Below are 21483 nucleotides of genomic sequence, written 5' to 3'. Positions count from 1 at the left end.
AAATGGAGGGTTTTGGGGGCACTTCACCTCTACTCCTCTGGCAGGTCCTGGCCGCTCGGGCAGGAGGGAAACGTGTGGCAGCGGCAGCATGGCTCCTGCCATCAGCACTGGGGCTGCCTCTGAGAGCAACAGCGCTTTTGGGTCCAGATTATTGTTCCTCGTGCTCCTTTGTTTGCCATTGTAATCTCCGTAGTCATTCTCCTTGATAAACAAACACGTGAAAAGATGCAATGAGCTGTAAGAATAGATTTGCACAGGGCAGACAACGGAACATTTAATTTATTTACCTCTCCTAACAGATACCTGGGGTGACATTTATTAATAAACGGCATTATCAGGTGTCTGATATGTAGCTCACAGAAATTAATTACCCAGCCCATGGTAAAACCATAACAAGCCTGCAGTGCTGTAACATTTGTGCTAATTGAAAATGAGATAAGTGCTGTGGGTGCAATTTGCATTCAATGCAGTGTATTAATTATCTTCAGTTCTCTTCATGATAAATATACCTGACTGAACCACTCTGCTAATTTACTGTGTAATAGAGTCATAAGTGGATTCCCTTAGGTGACCAACTACAGGCATTGGGCTCTTTGCAACATCAAGGCCTTCCTTTTTTCCCAGGCACTTTAATGGGTTAGCAAACACGGAATGCTTTTCTTGCAGGCTGTGTTGGGAGTGCACAGCAGCTCAGGATGAAATTAGGAATCAAGACCCCCTCAACCCAAGACTTCTGTGCTTTGTAAAGCCGAAGAGGAAGCACCTCCATCCGTGGCAAGCCGTGAGGTCTGAGGAAAGGTCTTTCCCCGCCTTGCTCCTCATCCTCCCCCTTCCCCATTCATTTCACAGTCAGGTTATCGTGGGATTTAATTACATTTGGTGTGAGGTGTAAATTAATTGACTCTTGTAACACCCATAATGATCAGGAGAATTCAGATTTAAAGATACTGTGCAGTTCCAGTAGATTAAGGCACTAATTGTTCCGCTCTCACCGACTATGATTTATGTGGGGATCAGGTTACAAAACCAATATGTGCTCAAGTTAAAGCTCTGTGGTACCATACAATTAGGACTAAAGCTTTTTGTAAATGGGCCCAATAATGCAAAAAGCTCTCCGCTAATCCCGGTCTTTTTAATTCAGAGGTCACGCATTGTCTAAGGCAACCGCTTATACTATAGGCAACCGCTGTCCTTTATTCACCCTCCTCCTGTGCAGCTTGGGTATCTGAATTTGCCACTAACCTTGGACGTGCTGTTACTAATTTCAGGGTAGGTGATGGCAATGCAAGAAGATCAGGGCCAGCCCTTTGCTGCGCTGCCCCCGGAGCAGCCTGGGCACGCTGTGACGGAGAGGTGATATCTGCCTCCTCCGGCTCCCCTTCAGCGTGCAGCCTGCGCACGGGGTCAGCTCTGGGGCTCCGCTGTCAAGTAAGCAGACATCCGGGGCAGCAGACGGATGGAGGTGACAGTCACCGTGGCAGCTGAAGGGGCCAGGAGGTGGTGCAGGCAGGGAGAAGGGGCAGCAGCAGAGGAGGGGGGACAGGCTCTGCGCCCCTTCATCCTGCCTACCCCACAGCCAGCAGCGCTTTGTTATCGTCATGCGGCCGGGTGCTTTCTCATCACTTTGTCCTTGTCCGTGGGGTGCTGGAATCCAGCACAGTTTTCCTTGCGGAGCACCACCAGGACAGCTTTCCACCATCCTCCATTAAGCATGGCATAGCCAGTGTTGTGAACTGGGCAGGAGGAGGCAGTGGGTGGGCATGCAGTCGGTGTGCCAGAGCAACTAAGAGGTGAGAAAGATCAAGGTGAAAAGAAGGTAAGAAGTTGAGATTTCAATGCCAAAAGAATCGCTTTGCTTTTCAATAGAGTATCTAAGCACAAAAAAGCTGGAGAGAAGGTGCACATCTGCCAAAGACATGTCCACCTGTTCCTTTTGAAACAGAGAAGGCTCTCCAAGCTCTTATTCTTTTTCTAAACACATCAACTGCAAATACAAGCCAGTTTACCAAATTATTTTGTGTGGCTGCCCACACTCTCTTTGCTTTTTGTGTTTGGTCAGTTTAATACCAAAGGCGCACTGTAACATTTTAGAGCTGTTTTTAATGTGCTGGTATGAGCTGTGTCAGAGACCTTAGCAGTGACATCTACAAAGGCATCAATTATATCTCCTCAGCCCTTTCCTCGTTCTCTGGTAAGGAATTCATTGGAAGGATAAAATCTGAGCTTTTCCTGAAATGCTTACATTGCTACAAGGACAGCAAGGGTCTGCCTGATGAGGAGGGACCTTGTAATGGTGGTTTATTGGGGTGCCCAGAGCAAGGGCAGGGTTATCCCACCCAAAGCAGAGCTGTCTGACATCACTGACTTCTGGAAACAAGCAGGCATGGGGCAATGTGTGCTGCAGCCACCTTTGCTTTACCATCCACCCCTTGTTATCACCCAGGCCCAAGGTGGAATCCTCTCTCAGATGTAACTCCCCATCTGGGCTATAAATTCTTTCTCTAAAGAAGGAAAAAAGCCTCAGTGGGGCAGAGGAGCATCTTGGGGGGCCCAAGGACCCCCAGCACAGATGACTGAGCCAGCATTCCTAGCAAAAGGTACTGCAACATCCGCATCTCTCACTACCACATAGCCCACATGCATCCCTTACCACTATGCTGCAAGGGTGTCAGCATCCTCATCCCTTGGGCAAACAGGACACAGCAGCTTGCCCAAGGGTGCCCAGCAGGCTGTGGCAGGGCTAAAGCACAACCCTGCTCTCCTGCATCCTGGTTTTGTGCTCAGTATACCGGGCCCCCCCTGCTTTTACACAAGTGCAGTGGCTCAAACACCTTCCTGCTCTTTCAGGAAATCCAGCACTGCACAGAATAGGACATGAGATGTGATGGAAAAAGCAGGAGGGAAACATGAACAAAAAAAGTCTTAACTTTCTGTGTGAAGCACACATTTGCTAAATAGAATCCTAATGGCATTATTGTACCTAAAAACAGAGACTTGAAAATGCTGTATACATTATTATGCTCATTATCTAACAACTGCAAGAATGCTGTGCTAAAACTAACTCAAAACACCTCAGGTAAGGTAATTGCTACTAATGGATTTGAAGTGTGCAAAATTGAGCGTTATTACACCGACATCACATTCTCGACTTGGTGAAGCTGTTGGATATTGTAGCTACCAGCTCACTCATCTCTCGATCGGGCAGAGATTTGAGGAAAAGGGCAAGCTCTGTGTCATTCAGCACTGGAAGGAAAATTCAACAACACAATATTACAGCAGCCTGTTTGCACCTCGATGGTTAAGATGGGGTCAGAGCTCCCTTCCTAAACCACTGCTTCAGAAAAACATCTACACGGGTTTGCTCCACAAGTAAATCTCCTGGGAAAGACCTGAGAGCAAACTTTGCATTTGTGAGATTTACAGCTTGTAGATCTAAAAAAGGAATGGGACAGGAGCCTGCAAAGTTGTTCTAAATGAGGGGAGCCATGGGTCCAAGTGACGTATTCTGATGCAAATTAAGGCCTGAGTCTTCAAGATATCCTAAGCCACTATAAAGCCCCACTGCCTAAAGACAGAAAATGATCTTTTCAGACCCCTCCTTATACAGGGGGATGATGCCAAAGCCCAGGTGTGCTGGAAACAAGATACTTGATTCACCTGCTTGAAAAGTCCCATATAACAGAATATATTCATTTAGGTTGTTTGGTACATCAGCAGCTATCCTCAAAACAAGCGGCTCCCGGGAGTTTTGCTCTCTTTCATGAAAGCTAAAACCTAAACTCTACCAGAGCAAATGCTTTTCTAATCTGCGAGAAGTTAGGACAAGGCCGGTTCTTATTTTAGCTATAACATCAAAGCTACAAATTAGTGTTTGGAAAAAATTAGGTTAACTATTGTCATTTCGGCTAGAAGAATAGGCGGCCAGTACCCAATAAGTTTCAGTTCCTTCTGATTATCTTGGGGGAAAGAAATTAAAGAGGCCATGTCTGAACAGGATTAAAGCAGTCCCTACCCGAGTACAGAAAGCACAAAGAAATGTGAACTCACAGCTGCAAGCGAAGGCAATGGGAGCTGTGCTTTGAACAGATAACAAGCTAAGTCCTCTGAAAAATCAGACCATGCATCTCAGATTGGGAACTTAAAATTAGTGAATACTTTTCTACTTAATCTCTTTCTGCCTCAGTTCTTCATCATGAAATGGGGATAAAGCTACCACCCAATGCCTCACTGCAGTGCAGTGAAAGTAAGTTCATTAATGTTTATGAAACATTCAGTTACCATAGCGATGAGTTCTATAGAAAAGCCCATGTGGAAATTAATATTTCTGTCTTCAGAGCGGGGTTTGAATAGAACGCATTTAGTAAGGCCTGGGGCCACACAATGAGGAGAGAAGAAAACAGTAAATAACTCGCCCCAGAAAAATAAAAACAATCATCAAAGCAAAATGGCCTGTTCAGCAGAATTATTTTTAATAGGAATTCTTCATTTTGGTAAAAGTTCCTTGGTGAAAAAACATAAAATCTGTTTCTTTTGCTTTTAACTTTCACTCTTCCAGTTCTCCGCATTTGTCTTCCTAGCATGGGGGAGACAGCTCTACTAAAGAGCTTATTTGAAGAGTCTGGAAACCACCATCATCCAGGTTCCAGAAATCATCATTTTCACCAGTTTGCTGTGGCAAAAATCTGATTAAAATTAGTGACATCGGTGATCACCAAATCGAGCTCCTGAACAATCCTGACCCATTCAATCCATCGGTTGGTCTCATTACAGGTTCTCAACTCAGTTTACCTGTTGGAGCTGTGACATCAGCATGGCAATCAATACAACTAACCCCTGGATTCAAGTCATTAACAACTTGGCGACAAGGAAATCACAGGCAAGCACAAGCCTACACTGCGTAAGCTGTGCAGATGGATATGAACATGGGAAAAAACCCCATTTTAAGAAGAGACATGGCTTTGGCAGGAGAAGAGTCTTAGCAACAAACTTTCCCTAGGACCAGCTGCAGGTTCCTATGGTAGGTGCTGGCTGACTTAGAGCAAGCACAGCTCAGGGACAAGCTTGACCACAACTACACTTCCCACTGTTTCAGGGGCCACTATTGAAAATACAACCCCCCTTCTTTATTTCCTTCATGTTTTTTGCAGTGAAAAACATGGTGTTTCCTGTAAGAGAGAACTTTTGCCATAAAGCAAGGAAGAAAACTCTGAAATCCCCATCTGAATGCACCTACCTTCATCTGAAAGCGATTAATCAGATCTTCCTCCTTCTTCTCTGCTTTAGTTGCTGCTCTCTTACCCATTTCTCCCACTGTACCCAATGGAAATACATCTATTTTCATTTGGCAACCATGGCCTTTTCTGAAAAAGGAAGTTTCAATATGGTACAGAATGACAAGATTGAGGCAGGGAGAATAAACTGCTGGAGTTATTTATTGCGTTCAGTCACTGGGTTTCGCACCAAGCTGGGTTGCTTACCCTTTTTTCTCTTTCTGATGAGTAACACTGTTGTCCTGTTAATTGCCAGTTATTTCAAAACCATGATTAATAGTTTTATAGTGCAGAATAATAGAATTAACAGACTACATTTCTAATGGTCTTCTAGCAGGAAGAGGCAGAGGAACCTGTTCACCCATGCTGAACTTCCACACAACAGAAACCCCAAGGTGTGCGGCTACAATTGCCACAAAGCCCTGCTCAGCCTTACTTGCCCTTATGGGGAGGTGCCTCTGCCCCCTTCACTGGCACAGGGTGGCTCCCCTGACACACACATAAACCACTGTGGAGCTTAGCCTGGGAGCTCCAGGCAAAAGGTAGTATTTCTACTTAAGCACAGTGTTAAATAGGCTTGTGCAATCCAGTCGGAAAATCCTGTTAGAAGCAAGGCATTGACAGGATTTTTGGAACAATAAATTCATATTTTAAACCAAATATGTTTTAACAACAGCTCAAGCAGATCTAGTTAAATCCATTCAACTAAACAAAGGTAAGATGGGCATCACCTTTTACATTTCAAAGCAAGCCTGAAATAAATTTGGCTCAGCAGGAAACTCCACCTACAAGTAAATTATTCCATGGCTCTTCATGATACAGATGCAATTCTTAGGCAGGTCTGGTGCTGAAAAACAGGGAAGAACGTATGCTCCGTTCAGTGACAACTGATTTTATTTCAGAGCACCCATGTTTCTGTAGGGTGCCTCAAGCTAAGGTGCTGTGTGCTTGCTGGGACATGATGGAGAGTGCATGGAGCATATGGAGGAGCCTTCAGCATCATATTGCAAGGGTTTGCCCTGCCTCAGAGGCAAGGACCAAACCAGCTTATGGCTATAAACTTTCTGGTGCCCCTTTGCACCAGAAAATAGCAGCGGCCTTTTCCACAGGCTACAGGAAACTTCAACCAGAACTACAGAAGCTTTCAAGTCTTCCTTTAGGAAAAGCTCTTCTAAAGAGAGGAAGCCTAATTACGAGCCCTGCATCCTGCTCACAAAGCCCTGGTACCCAGAAATGATGCGAGGGCCAATTGCCAGGACTAAACATTTAAGGCATCAACAGGTGTTACATGTTATGCATCAATGAGGTGTACATCACTGAAACATAAAGAGCCAGCAAGCCGGCAGCAGAGCCATCAACCACAACAACACAGCCATAAAATCCTAATTAGCCTCATCCACTTGTTATGGACATTTTTATTTATTGACATGGTCAAATTAACAGGCAGCAGCGTTTTATTGTAACGAGAGCCTTGAAATCAGCCCAGGAAGAAAGTTAGCATTAACATTCAGCTCCTGCATGCCATCCACATTTAGCCACATAGATGTGGATTTTCAAATAAGAACTAAGTATTGTCACTCTAATTAAGTTACCTTGAGCAGGTGAGAGAAACTGAGTCCTTAATCAATGCACATCTTGTTCTATTCCCATTCTGTACAGAAAAACCACGCAGCAGCAGAAACTCAGCAAACTCCATAGTCTGAAGTGTGCACAGCCACAAGCCTGAGCCCTGCCTGCTGGAAGGAGCCAATTCAGGCAAAAGGAAGTGAGAATGTGTGCTTATGGAGTTGTCCTCATGGCAATGTCTTTGTGGAGGGTGTCCCTCAGGGTCCGTATTGATCATCCATGGAGAGTGTCCTCATGGAGGTGTCCTCCCTGGGGATTACGTTTTTCCCCCTTTTATAATGAGTTGGGGGCAATACCCCTCTTCTTAGTGTCCTGTATAACATGTTCATGGTGGACTAGTTTCATTGGCCTTGCAGCCAGCTCGTCAGCTGCACGTACCTGCAGCAGTTCTTGGGATAATGGGGGCAGCCAATCCCTCACACCATTCCTCAAGATAATGGAGAGAAGAGTCTAATCTCAACTCCTCCCACCCATCTCGGAGACAGTGGATGGTGGAATCCCATCTCAGCTTCCCGTACCAATCTTTGAGACAACGGATTGGTGGAGCCTGGTCTCGGTTCAGTCTCACAAATGCCAGGAATGAAAAGTCATTCTCTGAACCTCACTGGCCACAAGATATCTGAAAAGTGACCACAAGCTGGGGAACAAGACTGGCTGTCCCAGAGGAACAGTGCACTTATTTACATACTTCCAAAGAGCAGGTGCCTTACTGAATGATAAGCTGCAGCTAGAATCATAGATTCATAGTCTCAACCAGGTTGGAAAAAAGCATCAAATCCAACTGTTCCCCATCCCTGCCAAGGCCAGCACTGACCCATGGCACTGAGGCCTCGTCTCCACGCTGTGTGAACACTTGCAGGGACGGTGACTGCAGCCCTGCCCTGGGCAGCCTGTTCCAATGCCTGAGCACCCTCTGGGGAAGGAATTGTTCCTCAGCTCCATCTAAACCTGCCCTGGTGCAGCTTGAGGCCGGTTCCTCAAGGTTTGTGTCCGTCACGACAGAAAGGCAGATTCCTGTAACACAGACAAGATGCAATGGCCATTAAATACTGTCCCTAGCTCAGTTACAAAGCAGGAGTGAGTATCTTGGTGCAGTTATTAGTGCAGTGGGAAATACATGAGCCTAATTGCTCCTTAAGCTAGGTAAAGACAAAGGAACTGAGCAGCAGTAGGTTATCAACTGGGCTAAAGAGAGCACACAGAGCAAAGAAGAATTAAGAACGCTTTACAGGGTGTTTTAAGCAAGTTTACATTTTGCTGAAGATAAAAGGGTTTTCTTTTTAAGTGAGGCACTTTTGGAAATTAAATCATTGCTTCATGCATTTAAAATGTACTCAGTATAGGCACCTTCACAAATCCCATTTAAAACTTTTGATTCATCCACCTTAAACAAGAATATTCCAGCAATTGCAAAGAAAAACTGGGAAATGATTTGTGTAAGAGCTGAACCAAGAAAACTGAATATTTAGCATGAATTACTTATAATGTCCTTGGCTTGTTGGTAATTTCTGTTGTATACAAAGGATCACAGTTGCAAAAAGTACCAAGATCCCACATTCAGAAGTGAGTTGTGGGTCCAATTTCAGAGTCCAAAATGCTGAAACACTTCAAAAATACAGTTTGAAATCATGGTTCACTTCATCACACTAGAAAGTTTTACACTAGATCCTGTTCTGTGGCTTAGATGTGGGCTGAGAATGGGATGAGGGAGAAAGAGAAAAGCGCTTATAGAGGTTCTTTGGCTCCTTCGACTTGGCACTTGGGGTGCTCTGAGAGGGGCTGAATCAGTGTCCCCAGGGCACCCCCCCCTCCTGGCCAAGGCAGGAGGTACTTCTATTGCCTTTCTTCAGATGGTGGAAATATGGTGGAGGGAGAGGAGGGCAAAAACCAGGGGGAGGAAGGCAGTTTTCAGTATTTGCTGTTATTATAGGTTATATATACAGGAAGAAAGTTAATTAAGCTTTAAAAAATCCATCACACATCAATGGGTGCATTTTAATGAGTACAAAAAGTTGAGGTGTTTACTGCCAATTAAAGTGGTTTTTAAATAAGCATTAATTAAACACAGGAATTCAGAAGAAAGTTATACCTTGTCAAAGAAAGGCCAGTGCCGTCTATGCCCACTTCTGCTCCCATTCAGACTCAGATAGTAATTACCACCAACCCTATATTTTCCATAATAATGAGGAGAGGCTGTCATGGCTGTCAAACAAAAACAAAACAAAAAAAATAAAAGAAAGAAGGTAGTGCACAAAAATACCCTCAAACTGAAGTAAACTTTTCCTTTAGAGCCAAAGCCACAGGAGACGGCAGTGTGGAGCAAGGCAGCGAGGACAGCAGCTCCTTCCAGGCAGCACAACGTTGCTATATGGAGGGAAGCCTCCCCACATGGCTTCTTTCTAGTTGAAGACAGGGCAAGGAACAAGCAGCTTCACCACCAGTGCTTCACCTCATGGAGGAGCTGCGCAAGCCAAAGAAGTTGGTTTGTAACACAAGCAAGTGCTGACTCATTCCCCGCTTCCCAAAGTAGGGAACTGGGTTTCTCATCATTCTGGAACAAGGAAAACAAGTGATAGAAGCAACCACTGAAAGTCCGTTCAGTTTGCATGTATCCTTCCAGCTTTCCAGTGCAACATGGAAAGAGGTATGGTTGTCAATTCCCTGTTCTTCTTTTGAAGTTCCCTTTCAGCTCTATTTCAGCTACTGTCTGTCCCTAAGTGGGGAGCAGAGGAAGAGGATTCTCCCACTGTTAGCCAGGTCCATGTTTAAATACCTTAGGAAAACCTTCCCACCCACAAAGTGCATCTCAGGCCCCAAATGAGGTTTTTAAACTGCTTTGTTGAGAATGGTTTCCCACCTCAGTTTCCCAGGTGCAGAGAGACAAAAACCCCACCACCTTTCCAGCCAACAGCAGAGGCAGGTCCCATTCCCAGTCCCCTAACGACTTTCAGACAACTCTTCAGTGGAGTGCTTTTGAAAGTTAATTTAAACACCATAGAAAAGAAGGATGTAGACATGCACAGCCTCCTGTTCATAGAGCCCCTGTCCCTTAGCAGGCTGCTCATATGAGTTGTTTCACTCAAACAAGCCTCTCTATAGAGTACAAAGCTTGCGTCTACCAAGGAGTACCTGGGTGCCTCTTTCCTATGCTGTGTCCTCAGGTGATATCTGCAGTGAAAGAGAAGGAGAACATCAAAACCCATGGAATTTAGCTGGACAGGGCCTTCAGATCTCGCCCTAATCTTTCTAACATATCTGATGGGGCTAGAGAGGAATATTTTATTGCTAGAAATAGTTGAGTGATTACTTCAGAGAAAGGACGGACGTAACACAAAAGAGTTTCCAAGTGCAGACAGGAAGGAATGTTGCTCATGCGAAATTCCACATTAGGCACTACAATAATAATAAAAACCCCACCGGCCCTTGTGATGTCTGAACTCCCCGACACTGATGTATGGACAGGGCAACAGAGGAGGAAAGAGACAGGGAGAGCAAAGCAAATATGCCGGGATGCTTACGAGCAGAATACAGGAGCCAAGTGTCACAAGTTGACCCTTTGTGTTTGCACTGAAACCTGACTGCTCCGGGCAGAATTCCTTTAGCTGTTCATACCTGGTTTGATTTTTGTTGATAATGGCTATTTCTCACAGCATTGTGACATTTAATGCCTTTTAATCAAGACTTCAGAGAAGGAGATACGATTTTAATTACTAAAAAAAATCCATTGTAACACATTTATGTTTTCCTCAGATGGATTTGACCCAGCTCTGATGAAGGGCTGCAATAAATAAGCGTTGTGCATACAGGCACACGGCAGGAATACAGCTTGCTTCGGAACAAATGAGCTGTGCATCCAAGGAAAACGCTCGATCCCTGATGGCTGCAGAAGGGTCCTGTCACGTCCTGTGCTGGAAAACCTCTCACACTTCCAGACAAGGAGAGGAGCACATGATGGCAATCACGGTGTGGGTCACCCACTGCTCAGGGTAGACCTGATGTACATCATCCTCTGGGACTGCTACCACAGAGACACCTGGATGCCAGCATAGTTGGGTTTCTCATCATTCAGGAACAAGTCAAACAAGGTATAGAATTGCAGGGAATATAAACCATTTACATCTTTCTTATTAAGGGTGAGTGTGGCACTGTGCTGGGAAGCACCTGGTAACTATCAAGCAAGGAGAGGTGGAAGTGCCCAGCATTATCAATAGTACCAACCTCTGCGGCTTCAGCCCATTTTTTCAGGCCCTCTGACACGAGGTTGGGATGTTCCTTCCTTGAGGCTTGCACACGGGTTGTACAAGACCACAACATAAAGATGAAAGTGCAGCATCTCTCTGAACACAGAACAGGATTCTTGCGGTCATTCACCAGCCTTTTGGCTTGGTGTCCTTCCCCAGCAGGTCCATTTCGTGCTTAGTTGGGATGGGGACCACACCAAGTGGCAGGAATCATTGGTACTTTGGGTTTTATACCAAAATAAGTTAGCCTACAACCCTTGTCTGTTGTTCTTTGTGGCTGTCATACATTAAAAATCACTTAAGTGGCCAGTTAAATGAATTTTATGTAAAGACAGGCTGCTTTTCCTCTTATAATGATTAAATGAGGGACGGAAAGAGATTTGCTTTAAAAGACCTCTAGCTGAAGGTTGGCTTATGCCCTGAGCCAAACCAGTTTGAATTTCAACCAAAGCTCCTGATTGTGTTCAGGGTGTTTTTAACATTTCTCATTCATCTGCAAATACTTTCATATTTCATAGCCACACAAAGCTGTGCAGCTCTTGGGTCCCAACACACAGCTATGGGGATGTGTTAAAAGAAGGAAACATGCTTTTAAAATGCCTGAATGAAAGGAAAGACAACATTTGTGGCTGGGAGGCAAGTCAGAACAAAGTCCACTTGGAAAAAGGCTGAGAAACAACGGAGTCGGAATTGGCATCCCATGGATAATGAAAACAACATTCAATGGATTACTTGGTTAATAACTGGAAAACCCCAAGGAGCACACAAACAGAGAAAGGAGGAGGTAATTCCTTTGGAAGTACTGTAGGATTTTTCCAGGCTCCTGAGGCTTCAAATGAGGCTGCCTGGCCATACTCATAAGACTGTATACTCACACTGGTTTTTTTTTGTAGTTAAATCAGTGCAAAAACTACCTGTATGCTCCTAAGTCAATGGAAACCTGATTTCTTCTGCATGCGGATCTCTGCAGCCTCATCAGAGATGACTGACCAGGCTGAGTGTCCTGCCATAGGATACATGGGATTTCTCCCAAGAGTGCATCCCACAAGTGTAAAACTTCATTATAACTTAGTGTCTTGTCCTCACATTGGTACTTAAGTCAGATAACGCTGCTTTCCCTGCACTAAGCAGGGACCTGATAACAAGTCTCAAAAGCCAGCAGCACCCTCAGTAGTTACAGCAATAGGACAGACAGATTCTCAGCTGCCAGTGACTTCAACCATCCACAACCTTCCATGTGATGCTGAAAGAAATGTCCATCTCCTTCCCTGCCACGTAAGCACGCAGTGACCCACCTTTCTAACTACCCACTTGACACTTCAGTTTTGAGGGTTTGTGTGACTAAACAACAGGTTCCCATCTCAGTGGGGCCTTCTCTTAACTTACCTTTTGATTACTCAGAAACCTTCTGAAAGGACACTGCCCTTAAAGAGGGCCTGAAGAAGGTCTCAGAAGATGTCTCTGTTGTTTTCCCCATTGACAGTGTGGCAGGAGCCCTGCCTTACCCCACTCTCTCCCTGTTGAAGTGACAAAGGTCAATTCAGAGTTTCCAAAACGGAAACAAACCTTTAATTTTAGGTACTATATTTCCAGAGACGAGGCCAACAACGTGACAAGACAGTGCGTTGGTATGAAGGTGGATATTATTGTGAAACAGAAGAGAGGTCAAAAAGCCACCACACGAGCTATGGACAGGAGGTGACCGGTAGCACGGGTTCCATCCCCCTGTGCCAGAGAAGCCAAACCAAAACACACACATCCTCACGTGCCTCCGTGCACGTGCCGCGAGCCGAGGTGTGGGACTCCTAAGGGGACCGTGGTGCTGCTGCTGCTGGAATACCACAGACAGGAGCTAAGCTCTGCCAAGGGATCTGCTACCTGTATTGTAAAGCTGTCGAGCCAGGTTTGTGATTTAAAACCCAAAATTCAAACCCTTTTTAACAGCAAAATTGAATTGACCGTAACAAAATAATAGAGCACGACATTGCTAAAAGGGTCTGGATAAAAAAAAAAGGCATCCTGAAAACCTCACCTGAAACAGCTCTGAGCATTTCCAGGTTTCTCCTGCCTCACTGTGCAAAGCAGCAGCTCGCTTCTCTCCAGAGCTGCGGAGGTAAGAGCACACGAATGATTAAACAAGCAGGTTTAACTACCTCGCGCCGACCAGGAATTTGTCAACACGGGCTCAGTATTTATGTGGCTCTGCAGCAAACACTGTACGGCTGCAGGAGTCAAGCAGCTGCCTGTCAATAAAGCCATTCTCCTCGCTGGAACATAATAGCACAGACTCAACATGACCCTCAGAGGCCTCTTTAAGCTGCCTGGCTGTCTCCTCCTTCCCCATCCCTCCAGAGTCCTTCACCAGCAAGATCTGTATTGAAAGGGAGGGGAATAAATCACCCCCAAACACACGTATTAGAATCTTTTCTATCCATCTTCATATTAAAAGTGACTTAACCCTGGGCAAATCAGTCTACGTGCACATGAGCCTGAGCTAAAGCAAAGTTAGGGAAAGACAGCTTTGATTCACAGCACGTGAAGGGCTACCGACAATCCCTTTTAATAGAGCTTGCAACATTAATGTAGCCGGAGCCACGTGTGACACCCATTAGGGCCAGGGAGAGCCCCCGTGCATATATTTCAAGGAAGCAGTAGATTCCCCGGTCCCAGAAGCTGTCTTCATTACAAAAGTCTAATGCATTTTTTATTATTCAGCCTTCAGTGGAAATGTCACCTTTCTAAAGCAAGCTGTTATCATGTGTTTCCCATGCCAAACACATGGCCTCTAAGGAGAGGGTTTTATCTCTACATTTCTAGTGATGTGTATTTCTGTTTCAAGGAGCTCCATGCCTTAAGGCACCCGAAGCGCTCGCAGCACAAGGAGGAGAGGTTACACAAGGTGCCGCTGAAGAGGACAATAAAAACCCAGGGCTGGGAGCCCGAGCAGCTTCCGAGGGCAGCCGATAATTCAGCTCCTCCAGTAGATGTAATTACGACGCTTCTCCTTGGGTTGGGACCATATCCTCGCAGAAGCAGGCGCCCAGCGAGCGCAGGCAGTGCCGCTGCCCCGGCGCCTGCCAACCAGCCAGATGCTGCCACATATTGGCATCTGGGGCCTGGAAAAGCAACTGCGGTCTCCGTTTGGCGGCGGATCCTGACCCCGGCGACTGAAGGAGACAAAAGGAGGAGAGACGGGAGAGGGGGGCGGAAATCTCTGCTGACAATTGCACTGGTAAAGATTGAGACAAAACCCTATTGTTGAACCGCTCTCCAGATGAATAAGTTTTGGAGCAGAGGATGGGGGGGGAACCAACACACCCGGCATGTTCTAAACGCTGTCAGAGTCCAGGGTGAAGGACAAGGGATTATTTATGAAAAGGAATAATGAGGAAACCAGATGCCTGCCTTTTTCAGCCCTCTGCGCTTCCAGTCACCCTAACGGGGCATGTGGTGTGCTGCTCATCAAAGACTCCCCTGCCTTAAAACGCAGGGCAGGCATTAGCTAGCTCTGCCCGTCTCTGCCACTTAACTAAATGCCCTCCCTGTTTTACTGGGAGGTTCACAGTCAATCAGCAGCACAGCAAAGGCTGAGGGAGAAGAGGTGCAGACCCCAGCCCAGCCAGTACCTGGATGGCCACACAACTGCACCCAACCAGAAAAGCAACTGTTAGAAGAAACCCAACCTCGTTTCTCTGAGGCTGAAGCTATGCAGGTATGCTTACAGCAGGGAAGCAAACATGCTTTCTGTACCTGTTTTCCTTGAAATGGCTTCTCTCTGCAACTGAAGGGTAAGCTCTGACCCCAGCAAAGTCAATGGGAAAGCTCACAGTGATGTTAACAGTGCTGGGAGTTCACACTGTGCAGCTACTTAACCCTAGAAAGCTCAGGACAGAGCCTTGGGTGACATCATCTAGTGTGAGGTGTCCCTGCCCATGGCAAGGGGTTGGGACTGGATGAGCTTAAGGTCCTTCCCAACCCAAACCATTCTGGGATCCCATGACTCCGCAGCATCACACTGCTCCTGCAAAGAGCCAGAACAGCCAAGGTGCTTCCCACAAGAACTCACCTCTTGCTTCTCCTGAGTCTCAGCTTTACTAAGTCCTGGCAAGACAGCAAGGGAGACCAGGGGCTGGTTACAGGGAGCTCCTCCGAGGTTCAGAGCAGGCATGAGGCTGGAAAGGAAGGATCCCAAGGAAGCAGAGAGGTGGGGAAGCATGAGAGAAAAGTAGTACTAAAATCTAGACAAAGGATATCTGCCGCTTGGCGCGCGGTCCACACTGTTCAGCAGCTCTTCTTCACGCCTGGTTCATAAAGGAAGATTATGAGCTTGCAAATGTCAAACCACAGCGCACGAGCAGGACCACAGGCGCTGCTCTAAATCACGGTGCAGCACCAACCCCTCTCATGGAAGCTCCTTCCTCGTTACCCCACCACTGCGCGAGGCACCATAAAACTCCCGTTACTCACACGCTGCCAGGGTAAGCGATTTCCCAACACTTTTACAACCCCAGCGCTTCCATTCTGTGGGAGCTCTCCTCTCTGTTTTCACCGGTACATGGGGATAACAGCTGCATCTCCTAATCCGCTCCCAGGCCCTGGTGTTTTGGGGCAACACCAAGGGCACAGAAAGGGCAAGAAAATCTGCAAAGGATGTAACACAAAACATGGATGGAGACAGATGGGCAAAACTGGAAAATACCCTGGGGATAAATGGCTCAGCTCATAGAAAGGGATGAGAGAAAACTGGTAGAGGCGAGGTGGTACCAAGGCAAAATGGATTTCTCCAAGGCAAAGCAAAAGGAGGACTGCTGACCCCCGCCACATCTGCTCTTCCCCTGGCTGGCCCATCGTTACCCAGCTCCATCCCATGCCAATTGGATTGTCTAGCTTATTGCCCCCAGAAGGACTCACCCCAAAGATGCCAACCTCAGGATCTCAGCAGCAAGGCATCAAGTTGACCGCCTGCAGCCTTCTCAAGGAGACACAAATTCCCCGCTGCCCAGCATCGCGCACTTCCCCAGACCTCCTGCCCATCACAGTGCCACAGCAGCCCTCCAGCAGCGGCTCTAATCCCTCCTGATGGGTCCCTGGACCAGGAAGTTGGAAACAGAACAGTCTTTGGAGAAGGAAAGCCTCCGTTCTGCCAAGAGGAGCTGAGGTCCTGTTGGGGCAGCACTCCTAAGCTGTCGCCCGCTGCACGGTGTCTGGAGCATCCTCTCTGCAGCACCCTGATTATCCCCTTCTGCCCGGCAGCAGGAGATCTCCCCACTCAGCATTACTTTTGGGTGGGCCCCAAAAGTCAGGATTTTTGGCTTTGCCACCCAAAAGTGAGGATTTTCTTGATACTGCACCTTTGGACCTGGGCTCCCCAGCTCAGCTCCCGCAGATGGCTCAAGCAGCCATCAGCCTGCTCCGGCCCTGCAGCACAGGACACAGCCCACAGCCATGTGCTGCCAGTCTGAACCACTGCTGCCAGCAGCAGCTGCTCGGCACCTTTTAAGCAAGTCCCATTCCCCCTCTGGGATCTGGCTGTGCCACCCCTTCCCAAACTGCAGCTGGAGACACACAAGGCACCCTGTCACGCACAACCTGTGACCCCACTGCTGCTTGGCCAAGTCCATCACAGCCCTGTATCACCCTCAGACACATTCGCGCTGCACCCCAGCCTTGTGCCCCTGATGAGGACAGTGCCACGGTGCAATACTCTCACAGGGTCCAGCCCTGGACCTGGTGGGATCATATAGGAAAGCCCTGAAGCACTCGGGGTGCTCATCACTGCACCCCTTTTGTTGGTGGGTAAATGCTAAGCAACAACTGATAACACACATGGTGCTCCTCCTGGTGCAGTGAGAGCCTGCAGGAGGTCCAGCCAGCCACGCTGTGGAAGAGCCCACTGCGCAGAAGGAAACCAGAAACACTGGTCACACAAACAGGATCTCCAGCAGCACCTCCAACCGCACCCTGAGGATGCTGTGCAATGAGGACAGGCAGTCCTGAGGCAATGAGCCGCTGAGGCAAGAGAAGGGGATGCAAGCAGACAGAGAAATCCTGGCCACACAGCTTCTCAGACCCTGCAGAAGCTGTGGGGCTCTGATTTGAAAGCTACCAGTGGCTCAGAAGACAGAGAGCCGAGGGCCAGCTGAGAGAGGTGCTCTTTGGCTGCCAGAGTACTTTGGGGGTGCCCAGCCATGGACAAGTCCTCACTGGTTCGATGGCACATGCTGGGGACCAGGTAAAGGTCCTCTTATGCAGGGCACAGGGCTGGGCAGCATCTGGGGACCACAGAGCCCAGCTCAGCACAAACCCTAAGAAATCAACAAATGTCCATTTTCATTTTACTGCTAAAATCCCTACCATAAATCTCACCCGAGAGGAAGTTTCTGTTTCTCCAGCTTCCTACTCAGTGTCCTTGAGAAAACAAATGACACCACACTCAATAAAAACCCTCCAACAAACCCAGAGTGGTTCGCTTCGCACTTCCCTGTACCTTGTTCTGCTGAGTGCTTCATTTAGAGGAGGCTGACCTCCCCAGCCTTCTTCATCCCAGTGCCCTTCACTGCAGGGACACACCAAGGAACAGGTTTAGCACCAGGGAGAGGAGCCGGGTGGATGCTGCAGCACAGGTAACCCTGTCGACTCAGCATCCCAAAGGTGTGCAGGGAGTCAGCGGGACAGTGACTGCTGTCTGAGAGGTGATTTTCACAGGAGACAGAGGAGCTGTGCTACAAGCACAGAAGCTGCGAATACACCCACTAAAAGCAAAGTTATGCCCCTTGCATTTCATAAGATTCAATTTCTTCCATAGGTCGGGGCTAATCTCACTCCTGGCTCAATGCTACCCAGTGCAAGCCTTCAAACATCCGTCTCACGGACACAACCATCATTACAGAACACAATATGTCCTAAGGGTGTTACCTGCCTTACCTGAACATCCACGGGAGAATAGGAAAATCTATAGGTTTATTTTCCTGTGTTTTACATAGATGCTCACTAATTCCTGTGAACAAAAGCAGCACTGATTTGTTTTGCTGTCAGGCACTAGGTGTAACAGAAGGAAGTTGGAGTGGACTTTGCACTACTTAACAGCGAGATGTGCACCACAGGGCTTTGTAAGAGGCACCAAAATGAAGATATGTATTGAACATTTCAAGTCCTAAAAGCCACAGATAAAAAGCATTTATTAGGTAGGAAGGACTGTCTTCAAGAACTAAAGTTCAAAACCAAGGTTTGAATTAGGCTTGAAAGGTTTTATTAAAGGAATACATGTAAACACCAATACAATATAATACATGTTTAAGGAAAATAATAAAGAGAGAAGTAGGTTGGGGCTTTTTTGTGCGATTAACTCCAGACTGTGATTCCTTAAGCAAAACCATCATCTGAGTCAGCTGTGAGGTTACAAAAACCAGTAAAGGCTCATTTCTGACAAGCCATCTTGCCAAGTGCCCCATTCCTTCTAGACTCCATCATCACGATTCCCTCACTACTAACATACTCAGGAAAGAAACAGTTGTGTCATTAGCTAAACCAAATGTGAGTGACAGGTCCCCTGCTTTCTGCTACAAGAGCGTGCTCCTTCTGCTGCTCACCAACCCAGCTTGTGCTCCTGCGCTATCTTACCCTGCCTTTACTTGCAACCAGCACATGGGCACAACCTGAACAAGAACAGCACTTTGAAGCAACATGGAAAATATTTGTTCTGAAGTTATCACCAGGCAAACGCAATGGGACAGATCAACATGGGCAGGGACATTACAATGGCCGGGCTAGGGAGCCCCAGGGATGGAGTCAGGCGGCTGAGGGAAGGGAGGCTTCCCTTGAGCATCAAGCCCTCTCCAGAGTGACAGCCAGGGCAGTGCTGGAAGGAAGCTCTGGATCACATTGGTCTCCGCATTAGAGATTTCCGACCCGCTCGGCGCAGGAAGTTGTTCCTGTGGCTCACCTGAGGGAGTTCCTGTTATGAAGCCGGAGGGTGGTAGGTTGAAACACAGTTTCTGAGTGATGTAATCTTGGACAGCGCTCCGTAGGCAGGGATACCAGTGACCTGGTTACAACCTGCAGTGTTGTCACAGCCCCTGCGCTGGCCTGGTGATCACAAGAAAGGGAAGAAAAGGGAAAAAAAAGAAGGGAGTGGAATAATTTAAGGGGGGAGGGGAGGGAAGAAAAAAAGACTTTCCAGATTTCCTTTGTTTAAGTGAAGCATTTTCCTTTTCCACTTTATTTGAATACACAGACCCGGTGTCTAACAGATGGAGACTGTGCAGATGCACTTTTGGGAGTGCCCATAAAATACACTGCTAAAATACAAATGGAGGGATACTTTTTTCCTTTTTTTTTGCAGTTGTAAATTCAATAATCATTGCTGTCACCTCATTTTCCCAAAGGGATTTGCCCTTTGTTCTCCGGATAAAGCTGGGGAGAAGAAGAAAAAGGAGGAAAAGAAAGGAAAAAAAAGAGAGTGAGAGCAAAGGAAACATTTGGGAAAACACCCCACAGATCCATAATCTGTACAAGCATTGCAGCATAGAGCACTTGTGTGTCAGGAGCCCATACGAGCAGGGCTGCTCAGCAGCAACAGCGGCACAGAGCACAGTATTCTGCGTTTCTTATATTCTTCTCCCATTCTCCAGGCCTCCCTAACAAACAAACAGGTCAGCTAATTGGCTCATGCCCAAGTCTTACCCACTAGGGTTTGCTCAGAGATGTCACTTAGTCATCTGGCATGAGCAAATCCCAGGCTTCTTCCTGTCCGAGCAGCGGAGTGGGTGAAGGCTGCCTTTGATTTATTAAGACTATTAACAACCAAGCAGGAAAGTTCAGAAGCTTCCTCAAGCAGAAGAGTACAAGCAGAAAGGGTTTTCTTTCCTGAAGTAGCAGCTAAAAATAGGACACTTGGAGGAAGCAAAGTTCATTAAGTGATAAAGTGGTGGCTGTGGTGATGAGAGAAGAGTTTTTCCTTTTTTAATCTATACATTTATTTAGCGTTATGTGTTCTTGCTCCTTATTAGAGTGCTAAAGCAGTGTTTATCTGGCTGAGGAAAAGATGACTTCCCTTTCTGTAGTGACTTTAACGTGTAGCCCATCAAATACAACAAAGTCAAGAGTTATAAACAGACATTGCCAGCCAACAAAGTACAACATTTGACAGCATTATTTGCCTTTTATATGCTCTTTCCACAGTGGGAAATGATATGCCATTTTCAAGACACATTCCACAGTATTATGCAACAGCTTTCTTAATTTTTAATGGATATATTATTTTTAATGTGTCAACTTTTGCGTAAAGCATTTTAGTATTTTATTCAGCATATGCCATTAATAAATTATTTGCTCCTTCCTTCCTCTGCCCCCCCTTCCCAGAGCTGCACTTAGCACAGGGAAATGGTCCACTGCCACTATAAAAGATACTTTGAACTGGCACAGTCTACAGACACTTCCACCATTAGACAAAGCACCGGGAGCACACTCCTGTTTCTGCTTGGCCAACAAGCTGGCAGTGCTGAACGTCACAAACCACCCTTTGGCAAAAAGACATACACACACGTAGCAACCAGTTGCCATAAGAACAAGCTAGCACCCTGTACAACCTGTGATTCCTGTTACAAGCTTTGGTCTCATTGCTCCAGCGTCCTTTCGTCACCACCTCCAAGCGGTTTGGGATATCCAGAGGAAGCAAGTCAGGGTGCTTCTGTGCCAGACAAACGTGTGCACTTGACCTGAGTTTGTTCAGAGGACACGCACCTCTCATCTCAGCAGATCTGCCCATTCTATAAGGGCAAAAAAGGGATGAGATTTGATGTCTTCAACACCAGCAACGCCAGCACCAAGACGCTCCGCAGGATTGAACTGCAAAAGCTTGATATGAAAAGAAAAATATAGATATGATTCAGTGAGTGAGAACAAAAACAACTGCTTAAAAGTTCCAGAAAGGTCTAAGGTAAAGGACATCCTACCGTTTCCCTGCTCTATGAATGACTCTCAAGAGTGTGAAAGCATGCTTGAAATTCCTAAAATCCAGTAAATGGAAGAAGACTCTCCTTTCCTTGAGTCTCAGTGTTACAGTCTTCAGAGACTACTGATCACAGCATGCAATTCCCTGAAGCACTGCACACTGGGACTTCATTTTAACCTCGTTTTTCAACAAAAGAGAGCAGCAGCCAGAGCTGCATCAGGAGAACTCTGGACACTGCGTTTGCTTCATGTTAACCTTTGCTCCCATCACCGCACTATGGCTACAGCAGGGACAGGGGTCTGTAACTTTCCACTGCATACATTGTGAGTTGATGCTAAAATACCAGGATTACAGCCAGTTCTCTGTTTCCTAAAAAAAAACCCACAACTTTTAG

General features: G+C 46.7%; 1 protein-coding gene and 1 long non-coding RNA gene across 12 annotated transcripts in view; both read right to left on the bottom strand.

The window, feature by feature from the left end:
• Positions 1–5128: 5128 nt before the first annotated feature.
• LOC133209601 (uncharacterized) lies at positions 5129–9312 on the bottom strand. Its single transcript, XR_009724691.1, has 3 exons — positions 8986–9312; positions 6002–6117; positions 5129–5360 (listed from the first exon to the last, which is right to left on the bottom strand). It is a non-coding gene; the product is annotated as an uncharacterized LOC133209601 (long non-coding RNA).
• An 8969-nt stretch (positions 9313–18281) lies between these two features.
• RPS6KC1 (ribosomal protein S6 kinase C1) overlaps positions 18282–21483 on the bottom strand; it is a 91932-nt gene continuing 88730 nt past the window's right edge. For 9 of the 11 annotated variants that reach the window (XM_061348371.1, XM_061348367.1, XM_061348372.1 and 6 more), the window contains one exon: positions 18282–20992. In XM_061348371.1, coding sequence (XP_061204355.1) covers positions 20882–20992 — 111 coding nt within the window. In that variant the 3' untranslated portion in view covers positions 18282–20881. The remainder of the gene's footprint in view (positions 20993–21483) is intronic. The other 2 variants (XR_009724710.1, XM_061348368.1) reach the window with 2 other exon arrangements.

The sequence above is a fragment of the Neopsephotus bourkii genome, unplaced genomic scaffold (assembly GCF_033783945.1).
Source record: "Neopsephotus bourkii isolate Nb327-2 ecotype Australia unplaced genomic scaffold, CSIRO-AGI_Nbou_v1 NB_354, whole genome shotgun sequence".
NCBI classification, from domain to species: Eukaryota; Metazoa; Chordata; class Aves; order Psittaciformes; family Psittacidae; genus Neopsephotus; species Neopsephotus bourkii.
This window is presented reverse-complemented; position numbering and strand designations above follow the sequence as displayed.